We start from the raw sequence: 21217 nt of genomic DNA, 5'->3' as shown, positions 1-21217 counted from the left end.
AAATATTTGATAATGATCATTGTTGATTAGCTTTCGAACAACCGGCCCTACAGGTATCTACCACATTTTTTAAAGAATATATGAAATAAATAGTCATTAAAAATCCAAACTTATTTTTTTTAAATATACACATTTTCAATACATTCCTACTTTCCGAGTTCATTTCAATGAGTGAAGTGAATGAATTTGAATGCAGCATTCTGGGTGACGTCACTACCGCCATTAGATTCTCGACGCTGATTGGTGGAAAGTTACCATGTCTATTTATGAACCTTGACCAACTTTCATCTTTTACAGTGCGTTTCTTCCGTCGGGCCAATCATGAGGCAGAATTTTGTTCTGTCACTCAACGTGGCCCGTCCCCTCATCCCTTTTGTAAAAAGTTATTTGTCAACATATTCAAATTTTGTTAATTATTTGTTAAATACAATGGGTGTTAAGTTATTAATTTAATAAAAATATATCGTAGTGTAATTTCAATATTTCAGATAAATATAAGTCTTCTTCTTCTTCTTCTTATAAATATAAGTTGTTAATTCGGGGTTATCGGTTATATCCACACACATACGATAATGAACATTTTAAAGACCAGGAAATGAAACAAAAAATAAATGAATGAACATTTTAAAGACCAGGAAATGAAACAACATAGTTGGAAATTCCACGGCAGCAAGAAGCATACCTACGTTTATTGCCTAATCCATTGTAACACAAAACAGATAAATATTTTATAAATAATAGTATAAATAAATAAACACAAAGTTTGTTTACGGTTCGTATAATTTATAGGCCGTATGTTGTTGAATTAAGTCATTGCTTCTACTCATGCGCAAGCGCAAAAATTCCGCTACGTCGAATTATAAATTGACATATTATTTTCTTATGTCTCCAGTCCGTTTCTTACGTCTCCGTTGCGTCTACGTCTACGCTACGTCAAACTATAAATCCAACTTTATGCAACGCTTACGAAACGATGTTGCTTACAGGAGGTTGCCTAGGCAACGTTAAGACAACTCAAAAATCGTCCACCAAATCAGTGCAGAATAGGGTCGTCTTCTAGGCAATTGGCTCCGTGCGTCTCCCCTCTACTTACAGTCACGTGACACGCTGTCAGATTTTGTAAGGACGTTTTAACATTGAGTCTTATGGGATTATTTTGTTAAACTTGAATATTTTATTTTGTAGTGATAATAACCGAATACAATTGTTAGAATTCATTAGTTATTAATTTATACTGTAATTTATAGTGCAACAAAAATATTTTCTTTTTCGTTAATAAAGATTTATTGACATAAACTGCGATAGTGAGGTTATGTATACAAAATCAAACTGATAATAAATATTGGAAAGTGAAGAATTTATATCAGATTAAGTGAGTTTTTATTTTCTGTTTATATTAATATATAAATATAATATCACTAGCGTGACACGGCATTTTTTTTAAATGTCTCAATTAAACATACACAAAGCGTCCTTATAAAATTTCAAAAAACCGCCACCATGAGCAGGTCAGTCGATTTTGCTTTGACACTTTGTTAACGCTCTGAGCGAATAACAACGTTGTAAGAAAACGTTGCCACGCGGTAGACAACGTTTTCGCGTCGACAAATTGCTACTTGGGAAGTAACCCTCGAATCCATCAATTGTTTTAATTACACTTTAAGCACACTACACTCTAAAATAAATGTGTTGTAAAGTGTCCAATCTGATAAAATATTTACCGTCTTTTCAGTTGGCATCAGTCCATTTTAATTCGTATCTACTTATCCAATATGTATATTTATTTGCAAATTTTATCATTTAACCTAACCTATTTTTTATAGTTTAGACTTGCTTCATCTGTTTCTATCACATATCTAAAAGATAAATAATTTAATTGAAATCTACACTAACATTTGTTTAAGCGAGGCCGCAGACTGCAGACTTTTTAGTCAGCCGATAGTTTAGTTGGGTTCTTAATCAGTACAGAGAAGTATGCAGGTGCGCACATTACACCGATTCAGTCTCGGCCGACAACTGACGCTAGGAGATAGGAACAGCCCAACCCGACTAAACTATCGGCCGACTAAAAAGTCTGCAGTCTGCGGCCTCGCTAAAAGCGCATTTACAATAGATATTATGAATACTATGAAAGTATGAAATCTAGTAGTTGAAGAAAGAATAATCTTTTTTCTTGTGATAGGTCCATTGCACATGATTTAAATTTTGGCACGAAATTTAATATGACATTGCTTGCACATGCGCAAATAAAGGAACGAATTGGACAAATTAGGGATTCCAATGAACTGTCAGTGGTGGCCGGTGGATGGCTAAACTGACATGGCCATAGACATAGTTAAGGGGGGTGGTCATGGCGTATCTAATGTTTACCTTGAATATTGACAAATTTGTAAAGAATATCCTGTTTGGTTTTGTTTTTTTGTTAATTGTGTAGCGAAATTTGTGAAATTGTGATAGCAAATTAAATATGAAGTGGTTTAAACATTGGATACGCCTATGGATGACAGTTTCGCCATCCAGCAGCCATATTATATCACGTGATTTGGAATGCCTAATTAACGTCTCCTATCCACCGGCCATTTTTGACAGTTTATTGGAATCCCTAATTGAAAAACGTCAACCTTTTTAACAAAAAAAACCATAGGCGGTGATTTGAATTTTTATTAATTAAATGCGAAACTACAATATTATATTTATTTAATTTATTCACCAAATTCAAAATCACCAAATTCCGGGCCTTAAACAAAAAACTGTACAATTAATTTCCCATGGTACAATAAAATTGAAACTTTATTGTACCATGGGGCCATTCCATATTCCATCCGTATAGGGCTTTTCATCGATTGTCATTTGTTTCGAGCTTCTGTCATATGTTGTATTCTCCTTTTCATGAACATTTTTCAGTGCGTCACAAATTATAGAAAAAAAGGTAAGTCCGTGATAATACACATTTATTCTAACATTCATTTATGACATTTATTCTAACATGACATTTTAGTTAAATCTGACAGTTGTCAAATTTTATTTTCAATTTGGAATAAAACCAAATCAATTGTGTCTATTGCATTTATAAAATGGTATTTTCTTTCATTTGTATAGTCTTAAAGTAGCTTTACATCAAGGCTATGCAAGTCTCATGCTATGCAAGTCCGTCTTGCATGGCATATCTCTTGCCTAGCTTGACCTTTTTACATCAGAGCTATTTCTGTGCAATTTTGGATACCACTTTCATTGTTGCCAATAGAAGAAATATATCAAAATATTATCTTTAGATATTTCACTTGGAAATTTCAGTCCATAATTAAATATATTCAAATATAAATCACAAATTACTACATCCAATAAATACCATTTAAACTTACACAATAAGGTTAAGTTTTTTTCTATTCATAAATTTTGTCATATTGGCAACATTAAATTTTGACAGGACTTGCATCAAAATAGCATGAAAAATAGAACATGTTTTAATTTTTCGTCTAGCACAGGAATTGCATGGAAATAGCGCGTGGGCATGCGCAGTAGCGTGATCTGTCTTGCATGGCTCTTGCCTAGCATGAAAATAGCATAATGTAAAACTGTCTTTATAAATTGTACAGATTATATTGATAATAGTATTATTTTATTTAATAAATAATTCTTTTTTGATTATGGCGCCATCTATCGACAACTAGAATAATCACCAAACTAGAATAATTACCAAAGTATTCACAGACGAACCTTTTTTTCTGTCACATACAATTTAATGCGTTAGAGAGAAATCGAAAAACTGTGACGCACTGAAAGATGATCATGAGAAAAAGAATATAATTAATATGCACGGATTTTACGACATTTGACAGAAGCTCCAAACAAATGACTGACAGTTCTTTGGTCATTACGTGTTTTTTTGAGGTTATATGTTATTATTATTATTTTTATTTTACTTTACAGTTTACACAGTATTTTTTGATATTTTTCATAATACAAAAACAAGATAGACGTATTATATATTACTAAAAATCATGTTCAATCAAAGTGAAGTAAAAGAAGAAGTTGGTGAAACGACTTGCAAAAGAGAAATAGATAATGAAGTAGATGAAGTTCTAGAGGACACCTGTAAAATCGAAATTAAGGATGAACCTATCAGGGAAAGTACAAATGATACATTTGATTATTTAGAGGTTAAGAAATGTCCTATAAAAGCTGAAATCAAACAAGATGATGGTAAGTAAATACAGAGTATGTAGTTAATTTAAGCTCCTATTATCTCACCCAGTAACACAAAATATTCCTCTTCATCCTCTAATCCTTCACTCTTTCGCTGCGGATGACGTCGAAAGACATCATTCGTTTATCAAGAGGGGAGGGGCGCACTTTGAAACCCATGAGAACATACACCAACATGACACCCGATATAAACACCATCTCGTGCCAGCCTACTGGAGATTGAGGAGGTGTCAAACTGGGCCAGGATACTGGGCTATTAAATTTTTCAACAAACTTCCAGATAGTTTAAAGTGTCTTCCATTAAATCAATTTAAGAGTACAATTAATGATATTTTGTTAGAAAATGTTTTTTATAGTAATGAGGAATTTCTTGCATTTAAATTTTAGGATTTTATGACTTTAAGCAATGTCCATTGTTAATGTAATCAAATTTAATGTGATTTTAATGTTAGTATTTTTATTAATACTCTTAGTCGTATTGTGCATCTTTTTAATTTGTATTGCGTCCAAATCTTTGTGTAATTTTATTTGACATGTGTTAAACACTTGTGTTATTGACATGAATAAACGAATCTGAATCTGAATCTGAATCTTAAGTCACAGGTCTTTCGATGCCATCGGTACAGGTATACCCCATCTAATTTACTTACCGTTGCATATCACCCGCATCATAGTCCATGAGGCCACATGATACCAACACAGAATATTTAGGCGGTAGGTGTGTTCTTTTTTAGAATCATTTTGCTGAGTACACCGACGTTACAGCCACTAAAGTATAATTCAATAAGCGATGCAGGGCATATAAACAACGATAAATGTAACATATAATTGTTAAAGATGTTCCAAATGAGTCTACTCGTTCCGATAAGTAACAGTATAATTATGACACTTTATTAATTTTTTTCTTTTCTCAACTATTAGTGTTTATTGTATAGTAAATCAATTATTGTTATCACTAAATACATAGTAAGTGAAAATATGATCCGATTTATAAAATTAATGAATATTTTATGCATACATGCAGGTAACAATTCTTCAAAAATATTTAAAAACTAACCGAAAGGTACTTCTTTATTTCGTTACTGCCGACATCGTTGGCAGCTCATACAGGTTCAGACAAGATTTAAGTAGGTATATTTCGGTATTAAAATTTTGTAATTTGAATCGATTTGTTAGTAAATTTTTAGTCATCTTGATGGTTAAAGGACAATAAATTATATTTATGCTGTTAATGTTGAATTAGCAATTATTTGTTGTTCGATTTAAAACTATTTAAGTATAATATATTTTTATTTGTATAACGACCCTTTAGTTCTGATGACATATTTATAGTACATATGCATTCCCCAAAATTTTCAAATTTAGATAAGTTAACAGTCACGAGTCATGACATATTAATAAATTATTAATTATATATGAATATATACAGTGAGCACGTAAATGTTGGAATAAATTAATTTTCTCAAGAATGGACGATTTTGGAATTTTTCTTTTTCTTTTTCTTTTTTTTTTTATTTAAACTATATAAATACACCTAATCTATAAGATTAATCAGTATTTTTTCTTTAACCTAATTTCCCTAAAAATGTTTGTAAACTAGATGTCACCTGGTCCATCCTAGCTTTTTTTTACATGAAATGTCCACTTCTTTGTTGTGGCTACACAGCACAGCACAGCACTGATTCTGCTTTTCACTAATTGCTCACGTATTTGTTGTGACTACAATACAATGCGCAACACTAACTAAGCCCGGCACAACTTCACACATTACACGAGCTTGAACGGTTTAGTTCTCTTGAGCCTTCGCATCTGGGGTTCGTTGACAAGAAGCTCAAGTGCTTCATGGTTGGGATGCTTATGGAGCCTGTCTTCATGTCTCCTGGCGACTTTCTTAATTTCATTTGGAATAGATTCAATTTTAAGATCTCTACGCAAATCATCGTTCTGAACATACCAAGGAGCACATACAATATTCCTTAATATTCGGTTCTGGAGCGTTTCTAAATTTCCCTAATTACTTTTTTTGGTACAGCCCAATAATTGTAGGCCATAGGTCCACACCGGTTTTAATATCTGTTGGTAAATTAGTACTTTGTTCTGGATGGAAAGTTGAGAGTACCTACCTATTAGCCAATACATATTTTTGTACTTTATCTTCATCTGTTCAGTTTTCTTTTTAACATGCTCCTTCCATTTTAGTTTGACATCGAGATTTAAACCCAGGTATTTCGCTGTTTTTTTTATTAGGAACAACGTTGTTGTTTAGGATAATTGGAAGATTATTGATTTTCTTGTTAGTGAAGTTAATATGAACTGACTTCTGTTCATTAACTTTATACGCCATTTTTTGGACCAGCCTTCTATGCCATTAATTGCATTTTGTAAGTTAATTGTAGATTCCTCTATAGTTGCTCCTATTGTCATGACTGCTGTATCATCAGCAAATGTGGCCAGTTGGATGTATTCCCTCTCCGGAATGTCAGATGTGTACAAAAGGTATAGTATTGGTCCAAGAACGCTACCTTGTGGAACCCCTGCATTTATTTGCTTTAACTCAGAGTACTCGTTTTCCATTTTAACTCTAAATGTTCGCTGGTGTAGGTATGACTTCAGTATTTCAACGAGTTGCATAGGAAATATTTTCTTTAGCTTCATTAACAGACCGTCGTGCCATACTTTGTCAAATGCTTTTGCGATATCTAGGAATACTGCCGAACAAATTTTGTCCCGTTCCAGTGCTTTTTCTATTTCAGTTACTATTCGATGGATCTGATCAATTGTGGAGTGTTTATCACGAAATCCAAATTGGTGAGTTGGAATAATATTTTTTTGTTCAATTATATGGTTCATTCTTCGTAGTAGTAATTTTTCAAACACCTTTGAGATTATGGATAGTAAGGAGATTGGCCTGTATGATGTTAATTCATGGTTATCTTGTCCTACTTTTGGTATCATTATAACCTCTGCAGTTTTCCAAAGGATGGGAACATATCTAAGCCTAAAGGATGCATTTATTATCATGGCGTATCCATGTATCCGGCGTCTCAACCGGAGTATCATGGCGTCCGACGATGATTGTGTGTCGGAAGATGGTGATAAAAATAATAAAAATAGTGGCAATATGAAATGTTGTAATACAAAAAAGTGCTCAGTATGTGTGTTTAAATTGTTTATCGATTTATCACCAAAGTTGCGCAAAAAGGTGTCCAGAAATCAAGTTTTTGGATGAAACTAAAATAACATGTCAAGTGGTGAAAAAACCGGACGACAAAAACGATAAACAATTAGTGTTAGCAGTTGAAAACAAGTATTTAAGGGAACTGGTCAATGAAGTAAAGGATAAAAATAAAATTTTAGCCCTAAATAACCAATTATTGTTAGATAGGATTAGGAGTTTGGAACATGAAAATGCTAATCTCAAATGTAAACAAACTTTCCGGAAGTGGCTACTACACCTATCAGCAGTGTACCAACTTTTATCAGACAAGTGCCGCCAAGAAGTGTACAATCAAATATAAGAAAACCAAACGTTTTACCAATGGAACATGAACAAGGTAAGAAGGAACCTCAAAAAAAGGTAAATAACGAACAAAAGGAAAATGTTAGCGAAGATACATCCGCAGAAGAACGTGAAGACACTAGAGAAGAATTTCAAACAGTGGTTAGAAGAAGACGACAAAGAAAAAACATAGGTACGGGAATAGTTTCAATGATAAAGAATTGGAGTTCTCAGGAGGGGAGCGTAAAGTATGGCTCTACATAAATAGAGTAAAAAGGGCCGCAACTGAAGAGGTGATTAAAAAGTATATTAAAAATAACGTGGAGTTTGAAAACGAAATAGTACAAGTGAAGGAAATACCATCGGATGAAAATCGATTAAAAGCGTTTGTCGTAACAGCATCTCTCAAGAAAAAAGATATTTTATATGATCCATCTTTTTGGCCTAGTGGTGTAGGAATAAGTCGTTTTGATTTTAACCGTCACAAGGATTTTCTAAGTGGGGGAAATTTTGCAGTACTGTAAAAAATAATCACCCAAAAGTGACACAAAAAAATTCAATGTACTCATGTAACAATTTTAATTTTGTTTTTTTATGTTGACGAATATTTCGCTCTGCGTATATGTATGTGTCTCTGTATATATGTATGTACAATTTTCGAAATAAATATTATTATCATTATCATTATTAGTGTAGTAAGCTTTACTATGGCTTTTCTAGGTAATTTTTTTGGTATCTCACCATTGATCAGGTCAAACCCAGGCGCTTTTTTTGTATTGATGTTTTTGATTAATTTTTGAACTTCTTTTGTAGTAGTCAGTTGTATGTTAACAGAATCAAAAGCTACTGGTTCATCGTCTACATGAGTTTCCCCAGGGTTTGGCTGAAATATGTTTTCTAAATAATCAGTGAATGCATCTATGTACTTTCTCTTTGGGATTTCTTGCCCATGTTCTGTTTTCTTTTCGTAAAGGAGGTACATGCTGAACTGGCTTATTTATCTTTTTGGCTGCCTTCCAAAGGGAGTAATCGGTGCATTCATTATCAGTTAGTTCTCTCAGGTACTTATTGATTGATTCGTTTTTAATTTTCGAGATTTCCCTTTGCAGCTGTTGTGTGAGCCTATTTAGTTTATTTTTATTTTCTGTAATTCGAGTTCTTTGCCATATCATCCGAGCCTTTCTTTTTTCCTGTATCAAGTCTCTAATTTCTTTGGGGTAATTGTTTCCTACTGTTTTTCTTTGGATTATAGGTGTGTTGTTCCACGCTGCCTGCTGGATGTTTATCATAAATAGCTCGGTTTCTTGTTCCAATTGTTCTATCGTTTGAATAAATCCATTGAACTCAATTTTCTCATTAATTTCTGATTGGAAGTTTACCCAATCTGTAAACTTATTGGTCAACGCGGGTTTCATTTCAGTGGTAACAATTTGCTCACTAATTGTTAGTAGAATTGGAGAGTGGTCAGATATAAGCTCCTCTACATCCTCTACTTTTATAAAATTTGTTGATACACCTCTGGATATGAAAAAATCTAGGAGGTCTGGGATTCTGTTTGCATCACTTGGCCAGTAAGTGGGTTTCCCAGTAGAGTGCCATCTACAATTGTGTCTGGTCACAACATGCTGCAATTCTTTACCTTTAGGTGTTGAGAGTCTGGAGCCCCAACAGCTATTTTTTGCATTAAAGTCTGCGCCGATTATGTATTTTTCACCCAAGGTTGACGAAAAGTTAGCATAATATTCTCTTTTCAGGTTATGTCTAGGAGGGAAATATGCAGCTGCAATGTTAAGTGTGTAATTCTTAGTTTTAACACTGATAGAGGCACATTGTATTTCTTCGGTTTCAATAAAAAAATTTTTTTCGGGATATTTTGGAAAAATATCCCGAAAAAGGTCAATTTTTATTTTTAAATTGCGACTTTTTGGCAAATGTATCATACTAGTGACGTCACCCATCTGGGCCTAATGACATCATCTATATTTTTTTAAATGAGAGTAGAGGTCGTGTGATAGCTCATTTGAAAGGTAAATCAATTCTCTATTCAGTAATATAAACATTAACATAATTATTTATACAAGGTGTCCAAATAAATTTTTTTTGAAATAAAGGACCCCACACAAACCTTATGGAAAATAGGTCCCAGTGGATTTCGTTTATACTTTGGGAAAATACCCTTTGAAGCATCCTGATAAAAAGTTCTCATGAGCACAACTCAATCGTATGAAGGATTTTCAAGATATAGAGGTCCAAACTCGGAAAATTATAAGATTTATGGGGTATTCCAATTCCATGAGTTACTGGTTATTTGGCAACGTATAGAAGTTTGGATCAAGGAAAAGTACTAGTAGTCTCGGATTTTTGCCTGGCTATCCAATGGCGACCTTTACTTTGACCTTGACCTTCAACGGATGTCATCTTCTAGAGTTTCGAGAGCTTTAGGCATTAAATTGATATAAACAGATTACTCATGGGATTTTTTGATCGCAAAACACGAATATGCCATCAGAATTGCCCTCTGAATGACGTGGAAATATTCCACCAGAACCGACTCTCGGAGCACCTGGTTTCCAATGTCAATGAAAGGGGCTCCTGGAGTTTCGAGGGTCTTTGGTACTACATTGATGCAAACGGATTAATTATAGGTTTTTGGGGTTGCTGAACACGAATATATGCCGTAGGCACAATCGACTCACATGGACCTCTGCCTCAATATGCTGTTAGCCTCCTTGTTATTAATTAAAAATAACAGCTTAGTAATAAATTAATGTAGTATATTGTTGTAATTCTAGATGGGTTCAGGGATTAAGTGAATTATTACTGTGTTTTAACAAGTTTATTAAAATTCTTAATAAACTAAAGTAAAAAATTAAATCTAAAAAAAACGTGACAAAACTTCTAAATTGACAAATATACTTAACTGTCAGATCCATTACTAGTCTGACTTACTAACTTACTTACACATATGCTAAGGTGATTCATAACACCACCCCCTTCTTTCAGGCTGTTCGTCCAAACAGTACCTAAATGGACCAGGTCGGTGGATTCTGCCGTGCATAAGGACACAGTCTCTATAGGTGAACGACCTTCGGCTTACTTCATGGCGTCATTGCACCCTATACACAAGGTCGTTTATCTTCTTAATAACCAGGCTGCAACTTGGGACTTAGACCTTTCCTTCTCGTTGGTTGGTAGAGCCAAACTTCATCACCTGCCTTAAAACTAACAGGTGTGGATTTCTGATCGAACCTAACCTTCATCCGGTCACTGGTGAGTTGCAGCTTGTTCCTGGCGAAATCGTGGACCTTAACAAGTCAATCCTTTAGGCCTTAGGCCGTTGACATACTCGGGGAGTGTCTCTTGAACTGCCTCTCCGTCTGGTAGATTACTATGTAGGAGATCGATGGGAAGCCTCATCTCTCGACCAGTTAACAGCATTGCTGGAGTGTAACCAGTTGCATCATGTTGGGAACTTCGGTATGCTAGCAGAAACAGAGGCACCAGTTTGTCCCAGTCTCTCTGGTTTTCGTCTACAAACAAGGACAAATAGTTGTTGATGGTCCGGTTATGTCTTTCTACCATGCCGTCGGATTGAGGATGGAACGGTGTCGTTCTGGTCTTCTTAATTCCTAACAAAGCCATTATGGTCTTCCAAACTGCCGATTCGAAGTTTCGCCCTTGGTCAGAATGAAGCAGAAGTGGAACACCATGTCGGGAAACGACATTCTCAAGCAGGGCTTCACCAACTGTGACTGCTTCTTGGTTTGGTAGTGAAACTACTTCAGGCCATTTGGAAAAATAATCCATAGCAACCATCAAATATTTGTTTCCTGATGTTGTTTCTGGAAACGGTCCCAAAATGTCTACAGCAACTCGTTTCCATGGAGTTCCAGTAATTTATTGTTCTAGTTTTCTCCTAAGTCCTGTATCCCTTCTTGGATGCACGCAGGTCACATCGTTTGCACCATTCTTCCACATCTTGCCGACAACGAACCCAATAATACTTCTCACGAACTCTAGCCAGAGCCCTATTGATTCCAAAAGGCCCCCGGAGCAACTATCGTGGAGTTCTGCAAGCACGTCCTTAACACATGACCTTGGGAGAACAACTTGGGGCACTGTTCTTGTTCCATCTGGACTCTCCCATTTACGAGTGATGATGTCATCTCGTAGACATAAGGAGTCCCACTGAAGCCAATAGCCCTTCACTGTTTGCCGATATTTTGCAATCTCCTGCCACTGTGGTCTAGCTCCGTTGTCCAGCCACTCCCGAACTATTTTTAGATCTGTATTTTCCTTCTGTTCAGCCTGAAGGTTTTCTAAAGCGTCTTCGTCACTTCTATCCTCTATGGTTCTTAACTGTAGAATCTGGCCCTCTCGTTCTACTTGGCGCTCGCAGAAACGACAGTTCCTCCCTTTGCATGGTCTTCTCGAGAGACCGTCGGCATTCCCATGACTTCTTCCCGCTCGGTGACGAATTTCAAAATCATAGGTCTGTAGTTTCTCCAGCCACCGAGCTATCTGGCCTTAAGGTGTCTTGAAATTGAGAAGCCATTGCAAGGCAGAATGGTCGGTTCTTATCAAGAATTTTCTGCCATAGAGGAACGAATGGTAGTGTTCTACTACTTTGACGACTGCCAATAACTCCTTTCTGGTGACACAATTTCATTCTGCTTTTCCCAGAGTTTTGCTGAAGTATCCTATGACGCGTTCCTCTCCCTCTCGTACTTGGGAAAGCACCGCCTCGATGCCATTTTGAGAATCATCTGTATCAAGTACGAAAAGACCCTGTTCTTTCGGATATGCCAGGATTGGAGCCGTAGTCAATTTATGCTTGAGTGTGGTGAAGGCAAGCTGGCACTCTGGTGTCCAGTCAAATGACAGCTTTCTCTCAGTCAGATTATGGAGAGGTTTGGCAATCTTACCAAAATCTTGCACAAAGCGACGATAGTAACTGCAAAGGCCAAGGAAGCTTCGGATATCGTATTTGTTTCTTGGTGTGGGCCATTCCTGTACTGCTTTTATTTTCGCCTGATCTGCTGCAATTCATGAGGATGAAATTACATGCCCAAGGAAACTTAACTTTTTCTTGGAAGAGCTCGCACTTCTTGGCATTTACTTGTAGGTGAGCGTTCCTTAGTCTGGTGAAAACTTCTTTCAAATTGGCAAGATGTTCGTCGAAATCTTTTCCGATGACCATAATGTCGTCGAGGTATATCAGACAGATTTTCCATGTAAGTCCTCTAAGTACTAGCTCCATTAAACGTTCAAACGTGGCAGGTGCATTACACAATCCGAATGGCATCACTTTGAATTGGTAGAGCCCATTTCCAGCAGAAAATTCGGTCTTCTCTCTGTCTGCAGGGTCTACTGCAACTTGCCAATAACCGCTTTTGAGGTCCACAGTGGAAAACCATTTCGACTCAGCCCAGGCACTAAGTGTATCATCAATACGGGGCAGTGGATAGCTGTCCTTCTTGGTAACGCTATTCAGTCTCCTGTAGTCGACATAGAACCGCGTGGAGCCATCTTTCTTGGTTACCAACATCACTGGAGAAGACCAGGGGCTATTCGACTCTTCGATGACATTCTCCTTCCGCATATATTCAATGCGGAAGACGTCCATTTGCAAATGGAAGACGTCTTGGTGCCTGTCTTATGGGGTTGGAGTTGTCAGTGTTTATCCGATGATGTCACTTTCGTTCTTGATGATCTCTTCTGCTTTTTGGTATTCATCTTCAGATAGATGTTCCCGTGATTTCTTAAGATTTTCCAAAATTTCAGTGGAGAGTTAATGTGTGGGCTCATGATGACCCAAAGAATCTAAAAAAAATTGATTACAATTCTTCATTCAGAATCTTTTCGGTAGAGCTAGACCATCATCAGTGAAATATTCTATTAGTAGTTGAAACTAGCCGACATTTTGGTTAGTAAAACACTCTGAATCTTTCACTATTTGGCGACAACTCCAACCTTCTTCGTAACACATATTATTCTGAAATGCCTAAAAAATCAAACGTTAAGGTACTAGTACACTTTAGGAAGCTGAAAGTAGGCATTTTTTCAAGAATTTGTTTCTTAGCCCCTTCATTAAATATGAACATAAAACTTTTTACATATTAATATCTCAGTCTTAGACAGCACAAAATTTTGTTTTCATTTTTACATGTTGTTCTGAAGCTATTTCCTTGTGGCATTTTTATGATTAATTATTTATATGGGAAATAAGCCACAATTAAAATGAAAAAATAACTTTATTAACGTTTCGATGCCCAAATAATTATTTATATGGGAAATAAGCCACAATTAAAATGAAAAAATAACTTTATTAACGTTTCGACGCCCAAATTGGGCGTTAAAGTTATTTTTTCATTTTAATTGTGGCTTATTTCCCATATAAATAATTATTAATTTTTACATTTACACTCATATTATTTATAGAGGGCGCCAAAGTCCAGGCCTCGAAAGAAATTGTTCCAATGGCGGACAGTTAATCTCAGGCTTGGTATGTTTGAAACAAATAAATCGTACTGCATTTGAAAAAGGAAAGTTTCTTACGTGACAATTTACCACCGGTAAAAAAAAATCCTCAAAAAGAAAAAATGGCGGAAAGTTTGAAAAAAATTGTGAAAAAATCACCCTTTTTTCTTCTGTTTTTCATGATTAAAAAATATTTATTTTTTTATGACATGACAAAAATTTGCCAGTGAATATCATAAAACTGATAGAAAACATAATATGTTATATGTAAAAAATAAAATAGAAATGAAAGTCTTCTTCTTCATCTTTTTGTGTAGACATGACTGTCTGTTTTTCAATGTGCCTCCAGTAAGTTGTTATTCCATCGTTTTCGTGATCTTCCCACTGATCGTCTTCCTATTGGGGAACCGTCTCTCGCCGTCCTTACTAGTATGTTTGTTGTCATTCCTTTGTTGAATTTCTGTACTTCGCAGTTTCAAAAATTAATTAACTCGAAAACAATTAACTTTAGAGAAAAATTACAAGAACTCTTTTGTTCCCAGTGGTCCAAAGAACCTAAAATAATGTCTACCCGGGCCGAAAAACGGTGCGGGAGCATTTTTGACCATCTTATCCCGCTATAGCCTTTGGATCAGTTTAATCTATTACTAGAAATACAAAATTCGGCCGAGAATTTACACTCTATAGCCTGCTACTGAGCCTACTTAGGATCTGGAACTAAAACCAAACTGCACTAAATACATTTAACTATCTCCACCAAACTATTACTACCGGGTGTATACAGTGAGCACGTAAAGGTTGGAATAAATTCATTATCTCGAGAATGGACGACTTTGGAAAAAAATTGCGAAAGAGGTCAATTTTTGTTTTTAAATTACGACTTTTTGGCATATACAGTATGTCCCTGTAAGTTGTATCCATATGGAAAACTTTTTTATTATTAATTTTACGAAAAAAGTCATTCTTCATAAAAAGCTCTGCATGGTCCAAAACCTACGATTCAAAGATCAGATATAAAATTTTATGAATATTATACGAGGTATGTCAAAAAGTTTGAATTTCACTCAAGAGTAAAGTAACTTTATTTTTCAGAATATTGAAAATTGCTATTATGAAAAGTTGTTTGGAATTAAAAACTATATTCTAATATGCAATAACATCCTTCTAATTGAATTTTTTTTTTAATTATGGATACTTAGCATTATTTTCAGTTATTTCAATTCTGATAACTCTTTTATTATTAATTTTACGAAAAAAAGTGATGCGTAATAAAAAGTTCTGAATGGTCTGAAACCTAAAATACAACCATCTTATGTCAAATTTTATCAATTTTATACAAGGTGTGTCAAAAAATATTAATTTGGCTCAAGAGTAAAATACCTTTATTTTTCACAATATCGAAAATTGTTATTATGAAAAGTTATTAAGAATTAAAAACCATGTTTCAGTATGTAATTACATCCTTATTATTGAAATATTTTGAACTATAAAGGTAGTTTACTTTTGATCTAAATCTATCTTTTTTGACACACCTCGTATAAAATTGACATAAGATGGTTGTATTTTAGGTTTTAGAGTATTTTAGACCATGCAGAACTTTTTATTACGAATCACTATTTTCGTAAAATTAATAATAAAAGAGTTATTAGAATTAAAATTATTGAAAATAATAATTATCCATAATTTTTCAAAAAAAAAAAAAAAAGTTTCAATTAGAAGGATGTAATTGCATATTAGAATATAGCTTTTAATTCCAAACAACTTTTCATAATAGCAATTTTCAATATTGTGAAAAATAAAGCTACTTTACTCTTGAGTGAAATTCAAACTTTTTGACATACCTCGTATAATATTCATAAAATTTGATATCTGATGGTTGAATCTTAGGTTTTGGACCATGCAGACCTTTTTATGAAGAATAACTTTTTTTCGTAAAATTAATAATAAAAAAGTTTTCCATATGGATACAACTTACAAGGACATACTGTATATATATATATATATATATATATATATATATATATATATATATATATATATATATCATACTAGTGACGTCACCCTTCTGGGCGTGATGACGTCATGGATGATTTTTTTTAATGAGAATAGGGGTCGTGTGATAGCTCATTTGAAAGGTAATTCAATTCTCTATTCAGTAATATAAACATTAACATAATTATTTATACAGGGTGTCCAAAAAAAATTTTTTTTAATAAAATTTATTGATTTTAAAAAGAAGAATGTGTGTAATTTATTTAATTCAAAAATACATTTTACTGCTATCAGAAAACGGGAAAAAATGTTTATTTGATAAATAAATATTGTTTTTTGCTTAAATTCATTATTAAAGCACCCATCCACATGCCTCTTGACAGTTTGAACATTTAATTTAAATGAAAATCAATGATTATTTTTTAACATGTTTTTCTGTTTTCTGAGAGCAGTAAAATATATTTTAAATTAAATAAATTATATACATTCTTCTTTTAATGTCAATAATTTTAATTAAAAAAATATTTTTGGCACCCTGTATAAGTAATTCTGTTGATGTTTATATTACTAAATAGAGAATTAAATAACCTTTCAAATGAGCTATCACACGACTCCTATTCTCATTTAAAAAAATATAGATGACGTCATCGCGCCCAGATGGGTAACGTCACTAGTATGATATATATGCCAAAAAGTCGTAATTTAAAAATAAAAATCGACCGGTATCGGGATTTTTTTGCAAAGTCGTCCATTCTCGAGAAAATGAATTTATTCCAACCTTTACGTGCTCACTGTATACGGTTCGACAGGAAAATTTACCGTGTTAATTTTGACACAATCAAGGATTCTATTACATGCGAAAACAAGCTGTCTCTTTATATATTCGATTTTATTTGTACATATATTATCAACGATTTTCCGTGTTAAACGTTTAACCTCTGTGACTGGACTATTGGATTCTATCGCCTTTAAAATAAAATCTTCCGTAAAAAAGCTATCGACCTCTCTGATAATGCCTTTTTTATGGTTGAAGAATTTAGGAATATATGCAATCCACGGGCGTAGGCAGGGGGGGGGTTTGGGGGTTCAAACCCTCCCCGAAAAGTTAAAATATTAACATATTTCAAATTTTTATTATGAATATAAAGGTTATTTTATTTAGTTTTAGTCGTTTTACTTTTTTGAACCCCCTCCGAAACTAAAACCTGGCTACGCCTGTGATACAATCAGTTCATTAGAAGTAATCATTTTATGATTAATTAGCGAATTTGCAATATTGTAGGTTTTAACAATCACTTTGACACGTTTTAAGCCAACAGGTTTGATGTCAATAATGTATTTTTTAAATTCACCTACCTGCTGAAGATAAAAACGTATTCTAACAGAAAAAAGTTCGCCTATGCTTTTATTTGTACTCTCTAAGAAATCATAATAACGCCCTACATCTCTAGCAGAAAACTTATTACTTAAATCATATGTCCTTTCAACTGTTGTTTCCGTATCCGTTTGTTTAGATTCCAAAGCGGGCGGTCCTTCTGGACCGCCCAATTCCTTGCTCATATTAAATAATAATAAGTTACCTTATGTTGTGAATTTCCACAAAATAAACAAAGAAACTACTAAAAATGATAGCAATTATAAGATAATTAACCTAATCACTTGATCGCACCAAAACACTACCTTCTCTTGACGATGTTGATACGAGACTGAAAGCAGGGTGAAGCGAAATGTTACAAATGATTTTAGCACTGTTACAAGATAAAACGGGGAAATACTACTATATGATTTCCATCATAATAAAATAATTGTGTCTGGTCCAGGTCTTGGAGATTGCAAGTAGTTTTCAATTCCCTTTTCAAAAACATCGATATTATCTGATGATTTTAAAAATAAAATATCGATATTGATTGACTTATTGGGTTCATCGTCCTTCTCTCTCGTACTAATGGAGAGCATACGCGCTTGTGCGTCTTATAACCTTTTATTTTCACCCATATAACTTATTAAAATAACTTATTATAATAACATATAACTTATTAAAATAAACATTATAGTTTTCAGGGACTTTCGATCCTCGGTAATAACGTAATCTTTCATTCTGCGTTTAAATTTTTCAAAAATACTTATTAGTTTTCTCAGGATTCGAAAAAAAATGAATACATTTAAAACACACTGAAAATTTTGACAGGCGACATTTTGTGCCTTTCTCCTTAATTGCATTATCCTGATTTAACAAGCAATTATCATTTTAGGTTTCTCCTGTAATGACATGAAAACTGCTGCCAGTAGCCTCTTAACACAGCATGCTAGAACTGACAGTAATTTGAAGCAGTGTATAACTTCCACTACCAATGTGAACACTGGAGGACAACGTTTTATATGTATCATTTGCAAGAAATCTTTGTTAAACAATTATCGTTTAGAACTACATATGAGGATACACGCTGGGAAAAAATCTTTTGCATGTGAAATTTGCACCAAACAGTTTTTAACCAAGGGTAATTTAAAAGCACATATGACAGTGCATACGGGTGAAAAACCATTTGAATGTGAAATTTGCAATAAACAGTTTTCAACGAAAGGAGTTTTAAAATCACATATGAGAGTGCATACTGGTGAAAAACGATTTGGATGTGAAATTTGCACCAAACAGTTTTTAACAAACGATAATTTAAAATCACATATGAGAGTGCATATTGGTGAAAAACTATTTGAATGTAAAACTTGCACCAAACAATTTTCAATAAAAAGTAATTTAATAGCACATATGACAGTGCATCCTGGTGAAAAACGATTCGAATATGAAATTTTCAATAAACAGTTTTCAATTAACCAAGATTTAAAAAGGCATATGAACGTGCATATTGGTGAAAAATCATTTAAATGTGAAATCTGCGCCAAACAGTTTTCAACGAAACCACTTTTACAAGCTCATATTGTAAGAGTGCATACTGGTGAAAAACCATTTGAATGTGAAATTTGCAACAAACAATTCTCAACGAAACCAGTTTTAAAATTACATATGAGAGTGCACACTGGTGAAAAACCATTTGAATGTGAAATGTGCAAAAAACAGTTTTCAACGAAACACGGTTTACAATCGCATATGACAGTGCATCCTGGTGAAAAATCATTTAAATGTGAAATCTGCATCAAACAGTTTTCAACGAGACCACTTTTAAAATCGCATATAAGAGTGCATACTGGTGAAAAACCATTTGAATGTGAAATTTGCACCAAACAGTTTTCAACTAAACACGTCTTACAATCGCATATGACAATGCATTCTGGTGAAAAATTATTTAAATGTGAAATTTGCATCAAACAGTTTTCAACGAAACAAGTTTTAAAATCACATATGATAGTGCATACTGATGAAAAACCATTTGAATGTGAACTTTGCAATAAACAGTTTTCAAGAAAACAGGTTTTGGAATTGCATATGAGAGTGCATACTGGTGAAAAACCATATGAATGTAAAACTTGCATCAAACAATTTTCAAGAAAGAGTAATTTACTAGCACATATGACACTGCATACTGGTGAAAAACCATTTGAATGTGAAATCTGCACCAAACAGTTTTTAACGAAACAAAATTTAAAGACGCATATAAGAGTGCATACAGGTGAGAAACCATTTGAATGTGAAATTTGCAATAAACAGTTTTCAAGAGAACAAATTTTGAAAGTGCATATGAGAGTGCATACTGGTGATAAAACCATTTGAATGTGAAATGTGCAAAAAAAAACAGTTTTCAACAAAAGACGGTTTACAATCGCATATGACAGTGCATCCTGGTGAAAAATCATTTAAATGTGAAATCTGTACAAAACATTTTTCAAAGATACGACTTTTAAAATCGCATATCAAAGTGCATACTGGTGGAAAACCATTTGAATGTGAAATTTGCAATAAACAGTTGTCAACGAAACCAGTTTTAAAATTGCATATGAGAGAGCACACTGGTGAAAAACCATTTGAATGTGAAATGTGCAAAAAACAGTTTTTAAGGAAACACGGTTTACAATTTCATATGACAGTGCATCCTGGTGAAAAATCATTTAAATGTGAAATCTGTACAAAACAGTTTTCAAACACACGACTTTTAAAATCGCGTATCAAAGTGCATACTGGTGAAAAACCATTTGAATGTGAAATTTGCAATAAAGAGTTTTCAAGAAAATATGTTTTGAAATTGCATATGAGAGTGCATACTGGCGAAAAACCATTTGAATGTGAAATGTGCAAAAAACATTTTTCAACGAAAGACGGTTTACAATCGCATACGACAGTGCATCCGGGTGAAAAATCATTTAAATGTGAAATCTGCACCAAACAGTTTCCAACGAAACAAGTTTTAAAATCGCATATGAGAATGCATGTTGGAACCATTTTAATTTGAAATCGCATATAAGTTTACATAGTGTTGTTCTGAAACTATTTCCTTGTGGCATTTTTATAATTAGGTATTTTCTATGGGAAATAAGCCACAATTTTACTAAAAAATGAATTTATTGACGTTTCGAAGCCCAAATCGGGTTTCGTTGCCAAAATACAAAATACTATTAAAATAAACAAAAATGTTGTTGCTAAGTAAAAAAATTCTTCTAATAATTTATTTAAGTGTGTATTTGGATTCCGAGCAGTAAAGACGTACCATATCGCTCTCGAGATCCAAGTTCCAAGTTTTTGTGCCGGTCTCGGCTATCGGCCGGGACTAGTTTATGGTAATTAGTGAAATAATAATTAAAAAACGATTTGAGTGATTAATTCTAAATTACTATTGATGTGATTAATTTTTAACTCAGTGGCGTACTATATTAAGGAAATGTACCACCAAAATCAAGTGCCAAATGGGGGGTTGTATAATGTGCCCCAAATATATACACAGCCTCAACAACCTCCAGTAATATCGCCCCCATTTTATGGATTCCCGAGCAGCCAACAGACAACAAACCAATATATCCCGCCTACTCCATTCCCAAACAATAATCACCAATATAACCAAAACCTCCCTGCACCTCAAATGGATCAACCAA

The 21217-nt window shown here is 34.0% G+C and overlaps 1 protein-coding gene across 1 annotated transcript; it reads left to right on the top strand.

The window, feature by feature from the left end:
* LOC126892625 (zinc finger protein OZF-like) lies at positions 1–20541 on the top strand. Its single transcript, XM_050662245.1, has 2 exons — positions 1–4203; positions 18430–20541. The coding sequence occupies exons 1-2, from the start codon at positions 4002–4004 to the stop codon at positions 19902–19904; spliced, it is 1677 nt and encodes a 558-aa protein (XP_050518202.1). The 5' UTR covers positions 1–4001; the 3' UTR covers positions 19905–20541.
* The last annotated feature ends 676 nt before the right edge of the window (positions 20542–21217 follow it).

This window comes from Diabrotica virgifera, chromosome 9, assembly GCF_917563875.1.
Source record: "Diabrotica virgifera virgifera chromosome 9, PGI_DIABVI_V3a".
Classification (NCBI taxonomy): domain Eukaryota; kingdom Metazoa; phylum Arthropoda; class Insecta; order Coleoptera; family Chrysomelidae; genus Diabrotica; species Diabrotica virgifera.
This window is presented reverse-complemented; position numbering and strand designations above follow the sequence as displayed.

Bases quoted from the DNA above. Each gene is read 5' to 3' on its own strand.
- LOC126892625 (XM_050662245.1), top strand. From the start codon at position 4,002: ATGTTCAATCAAAGTGAAGTAAAAGAAGAAGTTGGTGAAACGACTTGC. The intron at 4,204-18,429 runs GTAAGTAAATAC...TTATCATTTTAG, and splicing joins TGAAATCAAACAAGATGATG to GTTTCTCCTGTAATGACATG.